A 19,134-nucleotide genomic window follows, 5' to 3' on the forward strand; every position below is an offset into this window, starting at 1 on the left:
CATCAGCATTTCCAGAAAGTTTGGTATAAGAAAGGTGATGACAGATTTCAAAGCTGACTTCATTTCACTAGTGATCAACAAAGATTAAAAGCATAGAAGAAGACATACCCTTTCTGGTAGAAATGCTTGTGTCCCTGTAGAGAGGACAGTGGTCAGTTTCTTTGTGAAGTAAAGCTTTGTTGTGTTTCCATGAAACTCAGGTAGCAATTAATTCTGAGCCATGGGTTTAAATGGAATGTTTTACAGGCAACAGTCTTTGCAATGTTGGTAGGTTGGTTTTTTTTTCAACAGATTGCAAATAATTGCAAGCTGAATTTTCAGATGTTGAGAAATTTTAATATGACTGTTCTATTCCTTAGCTCTGTTGCTGCAAAAATCCTGGTAATATTTTTTTAAAGTGTTTCTAAGAGAATTTAAGAAAAGTCAGGAGTTTGTTTCTCTGGTGGAGATATTCCACTCTCCTAATGTGCTTTGCTTGCTTCTTGTACTTATGGGGAGGGAGGTATTTCTTAATTTTTTTGAGTTACCTGATCCTAAAATATTCAGGAGGTGATAAAAAGATACCTTGAATACTCTTCTAAGATGATTGACATGGTTCAAAACTTGAGGGAAGACAGAATCTTGGGAGTCCCTGGGACAGCTTTGAGGGGCAGAGGTTTGGAAATGCTGTTTCACTTTATATAAACAAGATGACGAGTTCCTAACTCTAGAAACACCTTTTCTGGTGTCTGCAAGAAGGCATTTTAAGCTGCCTGGATCCATTTCTGATACAGGTATTTTCCTCTAAATCACTTCAGTTAGTTGGTCTTAAAGTGAATCCTTCTCTAACTGACCGTAGATAAGTCGGTTAAATGCTGCTGGGCATGTGGCTACCCACAGCAATCTCTAACTGACCGGAGATAAGTCAGTTAAACGCTGCTGGGCATGTGGCTACCCACAGCATTGCTGTGGCATAGATACTTTCGTTGCTTTTCAAAAGTTCTGTCTGTGTCCTTGGAGTCACTGCCCAATCCAAACTGATGGGAATGGAACTGCTTGGGGTGTGCAGACATTTCTGTGTACTGCCCAGGTCTGGGGAAACACTTTCAAGCCATGTTACCTGATTTCTTGTGGGCCTATAGGCAGAAAGTCTCAAGCTGTTGCTACTTGGCTTACCTAAACCATTCTATGATTCTCTGCCTTTTGGAACCCAGCATTTCTTAGGCTACATGTTGATAAGTGCAGTGTCTCCTTCAGTCCTCTCGGGGGACACAGAGCAGGGAAATGCTGCTTTTCCAGTTTCCACGGGTTTGAGGCAGCAGTGAGTTTTAGAGTGCACTGCTTAAATCAGTTTAGTGAAATGCGCTGTATGAAACCACTTATTGACTTCCAAGGAGTGTTTTTCTGCAGTTCATGTCCATGATTTCACTTGCAACCCAGCTGCACAAACAATGGCATCAGCACAAATGTACATGGTGGCAAAGCGTGGAAGAAGTTGAGGAGAGTGTATTAGGAACATTGTAAGTCAGCATTTCCCCCTGAACAAACTGGGATATGAAACTGCATTTCCTGGGATCAGCTAATGTGTCCCATACTAACAGTCAGAATGTAGCTCAGTCTGTAATAATTCCCTATGCTATGTGACACCATAGCTGCATCTTAGATGATGGGTTTTAATTCAGTCTGAGGTTCTGGGGCTTAATGTGAATTCTAACTGAGAAGGGAAGCCTACAGCTTAGGTATGTTGTGTATGTGAGAGCAGCTGTACAAATGTTCTGATCGGTTCTGATTCTCTGTTGAGAGCTCATGGTATAAAATCTGCTTCTTTTGCAGAGGACTATGTTTACCAAAAGGTATTATCAAGTAGGTTTTTTACTGCAGTGATATTTTTATTATGTATTTAATTTTGTCTTTAATCCAATTAGAGAAGTTTTACCAAGATGACAGTCTACACTTTTTGCTACCCAAAGTTTTATTTAAGACTGAATTATACTCTTTGAGAGAGATGAATCAGGCTAGGTGCAGACTGGTGATAGAATTTGGTTTCATTTGCAGTATTCTACAAGAGTCCTCTGGTGATCATCTGCAGTGCTTTTGCACAAGCTTACAGAACATGTGGTTTTGCTCCATTGAGATATGGGGAGTTTCAGATTTATACTTTCATTGATTGTGGATGTTAGAGAGGTGTGATAGATTTTAACCCGTGAAAAATACTTACCCTAGGGCTTTGTTTAAAAATAGAGTGACACGATGAAACCCATTCTTTGGTTTCCAAAGCCCTAGGTACAAGAGTCTTAGTTAACAACTGTCTCAGACAACTAAAATTGTCTGTAGTTTTGTTGTCTGATTCAAACAACTAATGTCATTCCAGAAGAGGGAAGTCTTGCCTGAAGCTGAGGTGCTATCACGATGGCATTTTTTATCTCAGGTCATAAATCCTGTGTACCTAGGTACTGTATGACCATGAGAATGCAGAGTGCCCAATCTGCCAGGAATGCAGATTGACTTCATGTTCTGTTGTAATCCAAATTACAGTTTCAGCCTTCACTAATCTTGCCAAATGTGTGCAAAAAAGAAGAAGTACTAGTCAGCTGTTTACCAATGTGTCCTCTTTGTTACTCTTTCAAGCTAAATGTTTTTCAATGTGCAATTCTCTCAGTGGACATCAGAGGATAATAGGTCAGGGAAACATTTCAGGTTTGAAAAATGACTTCTTTTGTCTACCAAAGGTAGTGGCCAGCATTTGGAAGAGTGGTTTCTGCTCTCTCAGCCCACTCCCTTTTGAAAAGTTGTCATAAGAACAGCCTGTTCCCATCTGCGATAAATTTTGACCTGGTGTCTCGGTAATCAGCCTTCCGTGGCAGCTTCCTTGTTTCTGATGTATTGAGTTGGAGTTCTGTTGTGATTTCTTTGCACTTTATCTGACATACTGCTCTTTCTTTGACAGAGGAGAAGAAAAAACTGGTTCGAGAATTCGATGAGAAGCAGCGTGAAGCAAATGAGACGGTGAGCACAGGGCTGGGCTTTGGCCTCTCTGTTGTTTGAAATACTGATGCCTTAAAAAGGGCAGCACTTCCAAATGTTACTTTTTTATGGATCCTATTCTGGAAGGCAGATGTTTGGGTTTTTTAATGTTTTATTGATCTGATAGGTATGTCTGTGTTTGTTAAGACTTGTGTATATGTATATGCACCTATAGATACAGACAGACATTCTTATGTGCCTTTTAAGTGCTCATTTTGAATGTTGCCTTTGCCTTGTTGAACAAAGGAGAGCGATAGAAGTGCAATTAAAATTGTTAGAGACTGCAGGGAGAACATGTAGATGATCTGTTGAGTTTTATTCCCTCCTGCTGTCTTTTTTCATGTTGGTTTTAGCTCATCTGATCTTTCTCTAACAGTCTGATGGTTAAGTATCAGGGATCTTGAAGTTTTCAAACCTCTATTGTATAGGTTTCCTGAACAAGGTGACAAGGAACAGCACAAAAAAAGCCAATGTGACTTGTCTTTTTAAGCAGAACATTATGGCTTAAGCTTTCTTTTCATATTCATGTGCTGTTTGTTAGGTTGGTTTTGAGTCATAAGTGAACATGATGCTTTATTCCCCTAACTTCTGGGCTTTATTGATGGGTATCTGTAGGTGATGTATGAGATGTGCAGCTCATGTTGTGAAAGAGCTCATGTTGGCATACAGGTTTAAGCATTGTGAGTTTGTTACAACTGTCATTGAAAATTGATGTGAAAATTTGTGCATTCAAAATGCATCAGGGTTTACAAATCCTGACTCCAGTTGCCAAGCCCAGATGTTCAGAGTCCCTACTTAGTGCCATGCTAACCTGTGCAATAAATTTGGAAGAGAAGGCTGAGGTATTCAACAACTTTTTTTACCCCAGTCTTCAATAGCAGCCTCTCTTCCCACACCTCTCAAGTGAGTGGACTGCAGGACGAGGACTGGGGCAGCAAAGTCCTTCCTTTGAAGGAATATCAGGTTCATGACCACCTGAGGAACCTGAGCACACATAAGTGTATGGGACCTGATTGAGATGCATCCCAGAGTCCTGAGGGAATTGGCTGATGTAGTTGCCAAGCCACTCTCCATGGCATTTGAAAAAGTCACAGAATCACAGAGTATCCCAAGTTGGAAGAGACTCACAAGGATCATCTAGTCCAACTCCTGGCCCTGCACAGGACATCTCTGAGAATCATACCATGTGCCTGAGAGCATTGTGCACATGCCTTTTGAGCTCTGTCAGGCTTGGGGCTGTGACCACTGCCCTGAGGAGCTGTTCCAGTCCCCTACCACCCTCTGGCTGAAGAGCCTTTTTCTAATAGCCAACTTAAACCTCCCCTGACACAGCTTCATGCCATTCCCTCAAGTCCTGTCACTGGTTGCCATGTCATGACAGTCACAGGTGACTGGAAGAAGGCAAACATTGCATCCTTCTTTAAAAGAGGTAGAAAGGAGGACCCTGGGAGCCTATCAGTCTCACTTCTGTGCCTAGGAAGGTCATGGAACAGATCCTCCTAGAAGCTATGCTAAGGCACATGGAGGACAGAGATGAGATTTGAGACAGCCAGCACAGCTTCACCAAGGTCAAGTCTTGCCTGACCAACATAGTAGCCTTCTGCAATGGAGTAAGTACATCAGTGAACAAGGGAGGGGCTACAGATGTCATCTATCTGGACTTGTGTAAGGCCTTTGACACAGTCTCCCACAACATCCTTCTCTCTAAATCGGAGAGATACGGATTTAAAGGGTGGACTGTTCAGTGGATGAGGAATTATCTGTGGGTAATATTTTTTCTTTACTAGCAGCTCCGAACAGCCAGCATGGCTTCTCTAAGGGCAAGTCTTGCCTGACCAACCTAGTGACTCCATCAGTGGACAAGGGAAAGGCTACAGATGTCATTTATCTGGACTTCTTTAAAGCCTTTGACACGATCCCCCACAACATCCTTCTCTCTAAATTGGAGAGGCATGGATTTGATGGGTGGACTCTTAGGTGGATAAGAACTTGGTTGCTGGTCACATCCAGAGGACAGTGGTCAACAGCTCAGAGTCCCAGTGGACATCAGTGACAAATTGTGTCCCTCAGGGGTCCATATGGGAACTAGTGTTATTTAGTGTCTTCATCAAGAGACAGAGGGATTGAGAGCACCTTCAGCACCTTGTGGATGACACCCAGCTGAGTGCTGTGATTGCCACACCTGAACGATGGGATGCCATCCAGAGGGACCCAGACAAGCTTGAGAGGCCCCTGGGACTTTCCATGAGGTTTAACAAGACCAAGTGCAAGGTGCTGCACCTGGGTCAGGGCAACCCTGGTGTGGCTGAGGGGTGAAGAGATCGAGATCAGCCCTGCCAAAAAGGACTGGGGAGTGCAGGTGGATGAGAGGCTGGACATGACCTGGCAGTGTGCAGAAAGCCAAACATGTCATGAGCTACATCAAAAGCAGCATGGCCAGCAGTTTGAGAGAAGTGATTCTGCCCCTCTACTCTGCCCTCATGAGATCCCACCTGGAGTACTGCACCCAGCTCTGGGGGCTTCAGCACAGGAGGGACATCGCCCTTCTGGAGCAAGTCCAGAGGAGGGCCAAGAAGTTGAGTAGAGGGATGGAGCACGTGTCCTATGGAGGAAAGGCTGAGAGAATTGGGATTGTTTAGCCTGGAGAAGAGGAGGCTCTGGGGTGACCTTATTGCAGACTTTTGGTACCTAAAGAGTCCCTAAAGAATTTTTACAAGGGCATGTAGTAATAGAATAAGGAGGAATGGCTTGAAATTGACGGAGGGTAAGTTTAGATTGGGTATTAGGAAGAAATTCTTCACTGAAACAGGTTCCCCAGAGAAGTGGTGGATGCCCCATCCCTGAAAATGTTCAAGGCCAGGTTGGATGGAGCTCTGAGCAACGTGGTCTCTTAGATGTCCCTGCCCATGGTAGGGGGTGGGAGCTAGATGATCTTTAAGGTCCCTTCCAGTCCAAACCATTCTGTGATTCTGTCTCTGTTGCACAGATGTGATGAGAAGCTGATACCCATCCTATAAATGCTTAAACTATAAGAAAGTGAGAACTGCAAATTTTGAAGTTATAGAGTGATGTTTCAGGGGGAAAAAAAATCAACCTTTTAAGCTTGGCAATATTTTTTCATGAGGCTTTCTGTATCTGAAAATCCCTCTGGGCTGAACAGCATTAGGCAGTGTGGTGTACTCAGTACTAGATAGGGGTGTATGGTTTGGGGTTAATCCCCTCACCCAGTGCAATAAAAACATTTGAATCCCTTCATCTGGTGGTGAGTTTTGAGTATAGCTGCTGGTAAGACTAGGTTGGATGCTTTCAAAAATCAACAGATTTTCTTTCGTTGAAGCTGCGGGAAATGGAGGAAGAACTGAAGTATGCTCCGCTGCCGTTCCGCAACCAAATGATGAGCAAAATCCGAGCCTACAGAAGAGACCTCTCCATGTTCCAGAGAGAGATGAGAAGCACAGATTTGGGATTGGGCCCTGGAAGTCAAAGCGATACGAAATACGGAATCTTCTCCACGGAAAATGAACAGAGTGTGAGGATTAGATGTAAATTTTGTTTAACGTTGCTGTGATTGTTTAAAAACAATATTGCAGATGTATTGTTTACAGTGTTTGTACTTTAAACCACTCAGCTTGTGTGTTTGTGTAACTCCTGTATATATCTCTCTGCCTGTAACACGAGTGTCTCAGGGAGGACAAAGAACACCTGCAAGTCAGGGGAGAGCTTTTCTGTTCAAAAACAAAGATATGAGGATAATCAAAATGGAACTAAAGCCACGTGGTTAGTAACTTGTGCTTCATTCTGTACTGAAATGCTTCGTATAATCATTCCACTACAGCAGTGACAACGCAGAAGTGCTGCTAGTGACTGAAGAAGTTAACTGATCTAGTTGTAGTCTCCAAAGCTAGCAAAGAGTGAGAGTCATGCACTGAAGAGGCTCTTTGTTTTAAGCAATCTCAGTGTAAATAATTTCAAGAAAATATAAGGAGTTATCCTCTGGCACTTCGTGTACTATGGTTGTGCTGCTGCAGTGCAAGAAACACACTGATTTTTACCAGATATGCATAGATACATCGGAGCTAGTGAGATTGAATCTCATTATCTTCAAAGTGCTGTCATCTATGCAGAAAATTCATGGAGGAGGGATTTTCTTTTGTCTGCCTTAGATAAGGAAGGTTTGAGGGAGGCTCTTTCCTTAGTATTTCCTTCTGCAGTAGCTTGGTAAATTTTTGCATTTGATTCCCCTAAAACCTGAGAGCAGTGTGGTAATTAGACTTTCTGAAGCTTAAGAAAATACTTTATTTTGAGTTAACTTTTGACCCCAAGGTCAGCAAACATTTCTTGTCCTCTAGCCCAGGCTACTGGCATTAAAAGAGGATCTTTGTTACTTAGCAGTCCATCTGTTAGTGCTGTTTGTTCCTAATCCTTTGGACTGTAAACTCTTAATGATCTCCCTGACAACGAACTGTCAAGTCACAAATAAGGCTGAGTTTAGATATGAATGGAAGGAAAAGTTAGCATCTGGAAAGGAAGATGTTATTTTCATGTAAGTGTTCTTTGATGGGAAAGTAAATTATTTCAAAGACAGTTTTTTGTAAGTGTTTTAACTCTTTAGCCACGTATCCTTTTTAGAGATTTAACCAGATTTGGCCATAATCTTACAATGTGAAGAAGGCTCTGTCAAAGCTGACTGAGCTGCATCAGTTAGCGTGAGCAGCAGGTAGGGCTGATACAAATGGAGTCACGTCCTAGCTTTTGAGTATGTCAGAAGCCTTTGTGCTTAGTAGCTGAGCAGAGGTTTATTTTTCAGACTCATCTGCAGTCACAGAGGGTGCTGCTTCTCCAGGGCACAGACAGTCTGAACAGAGCCAGTCAGAGCATCGAGCGCTCACACCGGATTGCTGCTGAGACGGATCAGATCGGCACGGATATAATAGAGGAACTGGGGGAGCAGCGGGAGCAGCTGGAGCGCACCAAGAGCAGGGTAAGCAGGGAAACTGTGGGCATTGCTTTGAAACAACCTGGTGTTAGCTTAGGGGGATCTGGATGCCAGTAATTACTCTTGGAGACCTCCCTAGGCATAGTAATCCAATGGATGTTCCTAGAGGCCACATATCTATGCTGTCCTCATGAAAGGAAAATGATTACGGTAGAAGCACTCAAAGCATGGTGCTCAAATGTCTGCTACTCTGTCTCTGCAGGATTGGATGTTAGACCTATAAACCTGCTAAAATAAAAATAGCATTCTTGAAAAAATTACAGCTTAAAAAACGGCTAAGGAGTTGCCCACCACTACGTTACTAGTAAAAGTTCCCATCTGGGAGGCAGTTAGCAAGTTTTTGTAATAAAATTAAATTTCGTAGAAGCGTAATTACTTAATTACTAACCTTCCAGTATTTGTAGGGAGGGAGAAAGTGGTGTCAGACAAGGTGCCCATTCCTCATCCTTGGTTCAAGTACCTCTGCTTCTACTGTGAAAACTTTAAAAACTACTTCACTTGTTTTGTTTGCACACATAGTCAAAACTGAGAATTTGATTTGTTGAAGTTACAGACTGATAGGATTTTCTGTGTGTACAAGGGATCCTGAGTGTAAAGCTTGTAGGTGAGTTATTTGCAGGGGACGCTGAGTTTGGCAAGTAAGCACACTCAGCCAAAATGAAAATACCCCTTTTCTTGGGAGTTTTCTCTACTGGTTGCAACAAGGCCTGTAGCTTTCTCATGTAAGTAGTTTTATAATTTCAGTCAGAATTTGATCTGCCCTGTTCCCAAATTTGGGTTGGAGAGCAGGAAAGGAAATTCATCTTAAGATTTATAGGGATAGTTTTTGTCCTGTTTCTAAGAACAAATATCACAGTCCTTCAGGTGTCTCAGTCTATCAACAGATTGTTCATAGGAGAATAGAGTTGTTTAGGTTGGAAGAGACCTTTAAAATTGCATCTAACCATTAACCTAGCACTGCTATGTTCATCACTAAACCATGTCTGTGACTTCTGTTGTGAGCCTGTTAGGCATTGTATTGCTGAACTAGAAGCAGAGTTTCTTCTTGCTTGATCTTTCATAGTGAAGACTGAAAATCTAGTAAGCTTTGAGTGGACTCAGTCGTTTTCTTCCCATAGTCCATCTTAGTGCAAAGTAACATGCAGTTTTGCAGTTGAGGGCAATGGTTTAAACTACAGAGGAACTGTGCAGGCAGGTGTCTGTGAGGTAAGTGACCTGGCTTGCCCTTCACTCCCCTTGAAGTTTTGGAAGTGGAATAGCAAAATCTTACCTGGAGACCTCCAGTGGTCATACATCATGAATCCTCCCTCTGTCTGTGAGGCAATAGCTTTTTCAGTTGTTTATAATCTCACTTAACTACATGCTTCTTGATAGCTGACTGGATATACTAGACAATTTCTGAGCATTACAAAGCTGAAATGGATTATCTATTAACAGTTCATAGCTCATACCTGTAACAGGTAACACTGTTTAACTGGGTCACTTAGACCTGTCAGTGCACCATGGTTCTTTCTTTGCTGGGTATTGAACAGCGTTTCAAACAGGTCAGTATGCACTGGGGTGAGTGAACACATCAGCATTGTTTTCTTCTGGTGTCAGTAAATAGAATAATGAAATGAAATTTAATGAAAGGAGCTAACACCAACTTTATGGTATTTGTAGATCAACTAAAGAGGCAGAAAGTGAGAGACACTGCTTCCTGCTGCTGTTGTGTGTAGAAAACAGTGTTGTCTCTGAATTTTTAGACCATGATTATCCTTGGTCCCGTTATTAATCACAGCATTTCAACACCAGCTGCTTTCAGGTGCATCTTTACAGGCTTGGTGTATGCTTGTTCAACTAACAAATAACTTTTGTGTCTTCTTAGTTGGTGAATACAGGCGAGAACTTGAGCAAGAGTCGCAAGATTCTGCGCTCCATGTCCAGGAGGTGAGTAGTGTGACTGCCAGCAGCACGGGGCAAGGAGCATTGGTGCCTGCTGGTTTTAGGGGAAAAAAAATGTCAGGGAGGTTTTAAGGAACGTGTAAGTAGAATGTGTGCCCACATGCAGATGGTAATTTGTGTGTTTTTCTCTGGTTTTTACTTAATGGAGTACAGGCAGTTGGACACTACTGAATTTGTGCTGCTTAGTCAGGATAATGTAGAGTCTTTAACCATCCTGCATGATAAACTGTGGTGAGGACATAAGCAAGTTACAGTAAATTGCTAATGTTGACTTTAGATGCAACTCTTCCTTATTCAGGCTGGAAAAAGCTGTGCCATAAATCACTGCAGCATTAAGTGAGTTAGATGTCTGATGACACAGACAAATTTGTTTAGACCATAGCAGTGCCCTAGAGCAGCTAGGCTGTCCTGTGAGAAACTCTGAGCCTGACCATATATTTTTTTGATGACTAAACCTTGGCCACTTAAGTGGACTTGCAGTTTCTTAACTATATTGTTTAATTCACCTTATAAAATAGTTCATGGATTGTATTTTCAGTAAGTACTTATCCCCTGACAACCTTTCCTTTATGCCCATTTCTAAAGGAAGTTATGATAGCTGTAGAGTTTTCATAATAAGAGCACCATAATAAGCTTTGCTTAATTGAATCGAGTAGGCACAAACAGCAGAGTGATCTGCCTTCTGTGGGGGTGGGGGAAGAGGAACAGAACTGCTACTGTTGAAACAATTTCTGGGAAAACATGAGTAGTAAAACTACAGTTTGTCCCTTTCTGCTTGTTACGAGCTATTTGAAAAGCACTATGTGGTCTAGCTGAAACAGGGACTATGCCTATAGGAGGTAGGATGTTTTCATAAATGAGGGGGAAAAGAAGCTATCTTAGAGTATTTTTTTATTTACTTCTTAACTCTAGAGTAACCACTAATAAGTTGTTGCTGTCAATCATCATCATCCTGGAACTGACCATCCTAGGAGGTGTGGTCTACTACAAATTCTTTCGCAAGTGAATCTTCATGACCAAGATGAGCTTTTTCACTGCTGAAGAACAGGATGGGCTGTCTGTTCCCTTTGACTGTCTAAGGATTGAACTGTCTGACAAGACAGCACATTCAGCTGAAACTGTACTGACATAGAGAGACAGAGAATGGGAGTAAAAGGAAAATACAGAACTACTGGTATGAGTAATAAGAAGGTAATAAATATTTTATTGTCTCATTTTGTATATACTTCACTAAATGAATAAATCTTGGTATGTAATAAAGCAGCCACCGATTAGTGGAAAAGCTAGTTTATTTAAAAATCAAGAAGGTAACAGTATTTGCCAGTGGTGACAATCTATCCACTCAAGTGCCTCAGCAGAGCTCTGTAATGTCCAACAGACCCAAGGCTATGGGGTCTTAAATCCTCACTTGCTCTTCACTGTCAGATTCATCTGGAGAACTGGGTGTTGGGAGTTCATCAAAAGCAATGTGTGCTCCTTCTCTCGACTGCCCAAAGCACGTTGCTATCACATCCACTGCAAGATTCGCAGTTGCATTCACTGCCTCTTGAGATGCTCCAAGCAGTGGATTGACTTCAACCATGTCTACAGCTGAAAGCATTCCTGTGAAAATGATTTACAGCTCTGTTACTGTGACAAAGGGTACATTGTCCTGCAAGGTGTCTTTGCAGCCTTTTATTCATTGCAGCAATTCTGGTATTCAGGCTTGTGACTAACTCTACTCCTCAGCTAAGATTGGCTCTTAGGTGAGGGATGAGGTTATTGTTCTCCAGTGCAAGTTTGTGGTTTTAATTTGGTTCTTTCTTACGTCATCACTACCTCACTCACTCATACTTTTAGCATTCAGGAAAAGTAAGTTTGTTCCACGCACACTTAGGAGAAGAACGTTTGTTAATCTTTTCTCACAGTCCAAAAACTACGTGGTATAATATAGTCTTACCTAGTAATCTTTTGCCATCCTATTTGTGATTCTATTGAATCTATTGTCTGGTTGGGATTTTTTTCCTACTTTTACTGCAAATAACATTGTTTAAACACATTAAATAAAAACTCCATGGCATAAGGCAGAAAGTCCTCATATGTTGAGTCAACTGCAGTATATTTTGTGAAAGCTTGATTTGTTCGCTTTGAATCCTAGAATGGAACTTAATACTGTTTGAAATTGTTTGTAGATTATTTTTTTATTACAGATGCCTATTTGTGCATCTCACCTCAAGTGCTTAGGAACAGGGAACAGTGTTAGAGATTTTTGGCATTAGTTGTTGATATATTGTGTAATTTGTTTCCTTTTGGTAAGCCGGAGTTGCTGCTGATTCAAACACCATAGAACCTCTTTTCCCCTTACTGAAGGTTGAATTGACTTTGCAGGCACCTTTGCTTTGAGTATATTTATCTTACTACCTAGTTATGCAGGAAAAACATAACCAATAGGAGCTCTATGCAGTTTGTCCTGTCCTTGCTCAGCACCTACCTGTGTTGTGTATTTCCTCTGTGATGTACATGCCTTCTCTGTAAGTTAATCCACCCAGAACAGGAGTCCCCGTTGCTGGAGCCAGTGAGGGATCAAAAGCATCAATGTCAAAACTCAGATGAATTGGTCTCTGTCTCCTGAGACAGAATAAAACAAGAGAAGCAGTCTTAGAACCTTAAAAACCTTTTCTACCTCCATTTCTTACTGTCCATGCTGATCAACAGCTGTGGTGCTAAAGGCTTCCCCTGGGCCCTACACCATGTCTCACATACATTTAGAAGGATTTTTTTTGAAAGATCTTCAGACTTTAAAACATCTCTTAGCTCATAACTTTCCCCAGTACATTGGGAAAACAGAATTTTGTCTTTCTAGCTTCACTGAGTATCTGCTCAGGTGTGATTTGGTTGAAGATAAGTACTTCTAACCATCTTATCTGGTATTTGTCTTCTTGTTGGAAAAATGCAGAGCAATGTATGACACAATGCAGCCTTTTCTCCTTTTGTACAGAAAGCCAGGGTGAAAGGCTGAAACACTGATGTACATGGTATCTAGTATGGAGAAAGCACCAAGCTTGAGGATTTCACTGATTGATAGCTCATCAAGATGAGTGGGGCATTCTGTGTTTTTCAGGTCAGTATTTGAAGGCTGCCTCTAAACCCTGCCTTGTAGCCTAGCTGATGAAGAAGTAAAGGATAATCTCAAACCTAAAGTGTTAGTTACTTACACTCTATTAAGTCTGCCAACCGATGACAGCTTAATAAATTAGACACTGCTTGTCACTCACATGAGTTATTTAACTGGTAGACTGTGTACTTCCAGCTTACTGCAAGATGCTTAGTAGGGAGAGGCATCTGGATTAGCATCTCTGTACGTGGTAGAGCTGCAGGTAGGAAGGGTGAGCAGACCTTGAGAAAATGACAGCATGCAGCACAGGTTCTAACCTGTGGTGTGAGGTTACCCTTTCTCTCACCCTCTTCCTCTGTTCCTAACTAGCATGATTTACTCCACTGACCTGTTCTCCAAACTTGAACAAGGTTACCAAAGAGAGGAATAGTGAACTGCAGGAAGGGAGTGGTTACAGTGACCTTCACTAGCTGCACCCAAGGTAGCAGCCACCATCAGGACAGATCTGTGAGCACAGTCTGAGGAGGAAGCCATCAAATGCTTTCACCTCACATACAGCTGAATTCACGTGACTGTCAAGCTGCTGTGTGTATTTTTAAAAGCATAATGTGTATCCTGGACTCTTGAGTTTATTCAAACATCTTATCAAACTGAAGAAAATGCAAAATTCCTTAAGAAACAGAACTAAATTGCAAAAAACAGAGCCACAACTCTAGTGACTAATGTATCCTGTCTCATAGCTTTTTGTCCAACACTGTGAAATGGTTCCAGTTCAAGATGTGGATGATAAGGACTAAAGTCAGTGCCAAGACTTCACTGTCACACTAAGGCTGTGCCATACATCAAGGGACCTTCGCTTTCATAACTTTCAGGGAAGTAGATGGTCAACAAAAGTAGTTTAAATCCAGTAATAGTTTGTTACCTGCCCATCAGTTGTTCAAACGTTCTTTCCATTACTTTCTGAATTCCAAGGCGATCAATATCCCTCATGGAAAAGTACTGGATGTCAAAGTTCTTCAAAATATAGCTGCCAAAATAATTTTAAAACAATCGTTACTGATCTAAGCTTAAATCTAGCAATCCTTGTACACATGATGTCAAGCTCATGATTTCAGCCTTTACAAAAATCCTTTAATCTCAACCAACTTACTATTCAGCAACAAACCAATGTACACGATATCAGACGCCGAAAGGCAAGGCTTTACCCAGGAAAAGCCAGGAAGCTGTGGGACCTGCAAGCAAAGAGTTGGCACTAGGTTAATGACATCTATAACAAAACTATATGTAATGCTTCCCTCAAAAATTTGTATTTATTTATAGCATCCTTTCTCTGTCCAAACAGAGAAACCAGAGTTTGGCTTCCTGAGTCCATGCCTTCATTCCTCTATTCAACTAGGGTAAAGTGGTAAAACTACCTGAGTTGAATATTAATGGATGAAGTTTTTAACTCTTCCACATTCTCCAGTTTGAAGAGGAAGAAGAACAAAAACCCCAAATCCACAAGCAATAGGCAATTAGCATCAGTGAGTGTAAGGGATAATGATAAGAAATTAGATACTCAGATGTCATCACTTACACAGTGCATTTAATGGTAATGCTGCATAACTTACCCAGTACATCATGCTTAAATGGAAGAATAAAAACCAAGGCACTTCTGTTTTTTAGGAGAACCACCAAAGTTATGCAAACTTTGTTCCAAAAACACATTAAAGGTGGAGAAATTCAAAGTGGGAAGTTAAAAAAGAAATTTAAAAAGCAGAGCAGGACAAGAAGTTGGGTCTCCACACTGGGCTACTTCATACTGGTTTTTAATGTACAACTAAAGAGAACAGGTCTAGGACAGCAACTGGAAGATTATGAAGTCACCATTTTTGAGCCTTGATAATTAAGTAGTCATGGTATGCAATTATAAAAATTATTCAGTTAGTAATATTTACTAATTTTAGGAGTGCTTTAAATTAACTCAAATTTCTCTTCTTCCCGTCCCAGCCCTGAAAATGGCTACAGCCAACACAGCTGTCAAGCAGCATGAAGGCTTTGTTTCCCTCTTACATTTCTCAATTACTAATTATGTTCTGGTTACAATATTAGATTTGTTTGTATACATAGTTATATTTAACTACATTGAGATTAAATTAGCACAGAGTATAAAAGTGTGTTACTCTTGGGCAATGACCTGAAACTTATCCGGTCATGAATTCAGAAGGATAAATGAACTGGACACCACTAGGAAAAAATAATTTGGGTTTCAGAAACTAATATCTGCAAAACCCATCACTATACCATAAACCAAGCACAGGCTTTGTAATATTGTCAGATACTCTCTACTAGTGATTCAGGTTTAATATTGCCACTTTGAATTGCACCTCTTTGGCTTTAAATAAAGAAAACAGAATGCCTTAAGTGCCTTTGGCAGGCTCTGTTTGTACATTGTGGCATCAGAAAAGGAGTTGCTGATAGTGAAGGCAAAGGTGCAGCTGTTTTCATGGTGAGGCACTAATAGTAGTTTGTGAGTTTGAGTGGCTCCAGGAGCCCTGAAGCAGTCAGGAAAGGAGGGCAGTAAATTTTTTTGTCCCATTATCAACTCAACTGCTGTCTTGGATGAGAGTGAGGCACATGCACTTGTGTACACATAAGAGTTCACTCCAGAGTCAGACAGGTAGCCAGACAAGCTGTTTTCTGCTACTGCTGTTAAAAAATGTATACAGCTGTAGAAGTCTTGTTGTAGCAGCAGGACCTGTGTTGGTTTTCCTCCCTCTAAACAGGAATACCATACATTAAGAAAACCCCCTGAAGGAGTGCACATGCCTGTTTGTGTAGCTGCACATCCAGGCTGAGGGGTTAGATGCTTCTGCATAGATGCCCTGACAGCTGGAACGTAGGTGGGCTCGTGATGAGAGCTCACAGCCAGCACCATGCCTCAGCAGCTTGGCTCTAAGCATAGCCTAATTATACTTTCTTCACTACTGCTGCTGGCACGAGGCCTGTTCCCCACTGACCTCAGAAAGCTCACAGTATTCTATCAGTGCCTCTAAAAAAAATAAATTACTGCTTTTCTATGCTGCTCAGAAACCAGAGCACAGCAGACCAGAGGTCAGTAATATATACACAAGAAGCCAATTTCTCCTCCTTCCTCAGCTATCAAAGAACTTGGTTTTGTTCTGGTTCCACCAAGACAAACCTGTTCACCTTAGGTGAGCCCTAAAATCCTCAAAGTTTCCCCTTGTTCTTCCTACCTCTCCTGCAAAAGTGGATACAGTTACCAAAACCAAAGAAAATCAGCCCCTTTAACTTACGGGCAGGAAACTAGAAATACAGTAACCTTTTATATTAACCTTCTCATGTTCTGGGGGGTATTCCAAGAAGCCCCATTAATTTTGCACTACTTTGGGAATTCCAGCATGTTTGTAGAGACCACACAAGAATTACTAGAAAGAGGGAGTAGTATATAAAAGCACCAAATGACTCCACTGACTTGTGGATGGAATTCACTCAAAAAAATTTGCAGGAGAAAAGCAGGAGAGCTTTACCAGATGACTGCAGTTTTGCCATGCTAAACAGAGAGATGTTAAACATGCTTGATATTGATTGGAAGAGGCACACTTCCTGCAACACAGCACCCCCAAAATTTACCAGAGAGAAAAAAGAAATCTAAGAGTAGTAACTAGCAGTGCAGAGTGCCAAAATAAAATGGACAGGTTTTCTGCAGCTCCAGCATCCATTCTCCACCTGCAGTTGCTGATCCTGCTCCCACTCTCCAGCCTAGGCTTTAGCAGGAGCAGATTGTTGTACCTAAGATCATACTGCAAAGGTTCCAGCTGTTCACTGCACAGGCTGCTACTGTCTCCAGTAGATGCTGAGTGACCTGTACAGGAAGGTACAGTCTCCAGCTCAGCCAGAAAGGGTGCATAGGCCTTAGGTTAGCTTACTGTTTAGCATCTTCACAGCAGCAAAATGGGCCATGCACATTCCATGTGGCCCAGTAAACAGCTCTTTTTGATCATTTGACCTCTTTCCAAAACAAAGACTAGCTCTTTAAAAGCACACTGTAAACAGGTACAGCTGTACTGATTTGTAATATTTGTCAGTGGAGCCAACACCAAAGCAGCCAGTTAGGAGAGGTCATGCAGGAGCAGCCCCTGTCAGGCCCCAAGGTTGTCAAAACATGGAAGAGCAGAACTAAGCAGAAGCAGCATGCAAGGTATGCAGGAACCAGCTGTTACTGGAGGTGAGCTCAGCACAGCTCTCACAGGCTGAGCTGGGAGGAGGCTCCCACTTTTGCCCAGCCTCAGCAACAATCCCACTTACTATGCAGGAAGGGCACCACAGTCAGCTGCTACATACAGCTGGTGTGAACTTTTGGCTCACTGCACAGCACACACGGGTGCAAACATAAAGGAAAGGTTTTTCTCATTCTTGTTTCTAAGTGTGTGTTTATCTACATTCACATGTGTATGTGGCACTTGTGTATATGTGTGCACACACGCACACACAGTAATACATATTTTTCCTTGTACTTGGATAGAAAAGGTTTGCACTTGCAGCAGCTAAGAAAGGACCTCACACCAGAAATGGTGGAATGCTCTGAGGATGCCTTGTAAGCTCACTGTACAATCAGGATACTTACTTTATCTTGAAGCTCTCTCAAGAGGAATGAGAGAGGTTGTCCATGGAGGCTTCCAGACTGAGTTGTGAGAGGTGTGTTGATATCAGCATGTGCATCCACCCAGATCACTCCAAGGTGTGGGCGCTGCCGTGCATGGCCACTGACAGAACCAAGTGCCAAGCTGGAAATACAGTAGCAAAGTCTGGAGTCACCTTTTCTCCTTCAGAACAACTACAAAGACCATGGGAATTCTCTGCAACTTCAGTCAGCTACATTGTCATTGTTTCAACACAATGCCACTGTCATGATTCCAGGAGACTCCAAGTAACTCTACAGGACAGTGGCAACAGATAATACAGAGCTCAGTGCTCTCTCTGCTGTCACCCTTCCCATGCTCTAATCTTCACCTATTCAAGATACAAATGATCTAGAAAATCTTGTGTGCTCACTCATGCTATTCACTCATTTTTTACTCTAGTCATGGCATCTTCCCCCCACAATTCATTCTTACATGCCCGACCTTCTTCTACCAATTCTCAGACCAAAGGTTAGTGAAAAAGAGGATGAAGATCTGTAACAGAGTGGTCTGTGTGTACACATTACAAACCCATCCTAAGAGCCGATGGGCAGGAGAGACATGTCACTAAATACTCAGCAAAAGGAAACTGCAGCAGTTCCTCTCCAAGAACCTGATCACACAGGCTTTCCCAAACAAGAAAACCTCATTTGTATGTCTGCAGATCACACACCAGTCTGAAATCAAGCAGTACTGTCTTAGGTGGTTAGATTTTTGTAGCTGTCTTCTATGTTCCACCCTGAAAGCCCTTACCCTATGGTACGGCCAGGAAACGACCCCAAGTTGTTTCCACAGTTCCCTTATTTTTTAATTATAGTCCAAGTGTCAACCTGCAGAGTGAATCAGTAATTGCTTACAGTACAGCTCACCTGTGATCACCTCCTAGAGTCACACATCTGTGTCCAGCAGCCACTGCCCTGCTCACTGCATCCGCCAGCACCTGACCCGCCAAACCCACCGACCGCGGGTACAGAACCAGGTTGTTGTACAGCTCATCGTTGGGAACTTGAGTGAAATTCAGATCTCCAAAGTCAAACACTTGGCATCCTGGGAGCAGAGCAGCAAAAAGAGAAAGCAAGTTACTCAAAGTTCCCAGAGAAATGTTCAAATTCAGAAAATCTGTCAGGCAAGTATGAAAGAAAAAAAATGGGAAGGGAATGGATCCACTGATGTCATCCACGACTACTTGCATGCCCTGGCAAACTGTTGCAGCTTTGCAAATTAGAAAGCTTAAGACAATATTATCACTTTCATTTAGCAATGAGCTATGCCAATCATAGAAAGTCACCTAGGATAACACTTTGGGTTTTTCTTTAATTATTTCTTGACAGGTTTTAACATGAAGAATTAATAGTTTATATTGCCATCTTCCTTCCCATTTAGACAGATCATATACAGCCTTAAATGAGCTCAGT

The 19,134-nt window shown here is 41.9% G+C and overlaps 2 protein-coding genes across 2 annotated transcripts; one reads left to right on the plus strand and one right to left on the minus strand.

The window, feature by feature from the left end:
* Nucleotides 1-2,926: 2,926 nt before the first annotated feature.
* Nucleotides 2,927-11,225, plus strand: VTI1B (vesicle transport through interaction with t-SNAREs 1B; the record flags this gene model as incomplete). Its single annotated transcript, XM_009077438.1, has 5 exons — nucleotides 2,927-2,985; nucleotides 6,341-6,532; nucleotides 7,811-7,984; nucleotides 9,867-9,928; nucleotides 10,856-11,225. Coding segments are annotated over 5 exons (581 nt in total), but the record flags the coding sequence as incomplete, so codon positions are not given.
* ARG2 (arginase 2) lies at nucleotides 11,217-18,766 on the minus strand (the record flags this gene model as incomplete). The annotated part of the gene is made up of 7 exons (XM_009077439.1): nucleotides 11,217-11,545; nucleotides 12,414-12,550; nucleotides 13,960-14,064; nucleotides 14,095-14,119; nucleotides 14,203-14,269; nucleotides 17,665-17,824; nucleotides 18,589-18,766. Coding segments are annotated over 7 exons (878 nt in total), but the record flags the coding sequence as incomplete, so codon positions are not given.
* Nucleotides 18,767-19,134: the final 368 nt, after the last annotated feature.

The sequence above is a fragment of the Acanthisitta chloris genome, unplaced genomic scaffold (genome assembly GCF_000695815.1).
Source record: "Acanthisitta chloris isolate BGI_N310 unplaced genomic scaffold, ASM69581v1 scaffold11156, whole genome shotgun sequence".
Taxonomy (NCBI): domain Eukaryota; kingdom Metazoa; phylum Chordata; class Aves; order Passeriformes; family Acanthisittidae; genus Acanthisitta; species Acanthisitta chloris.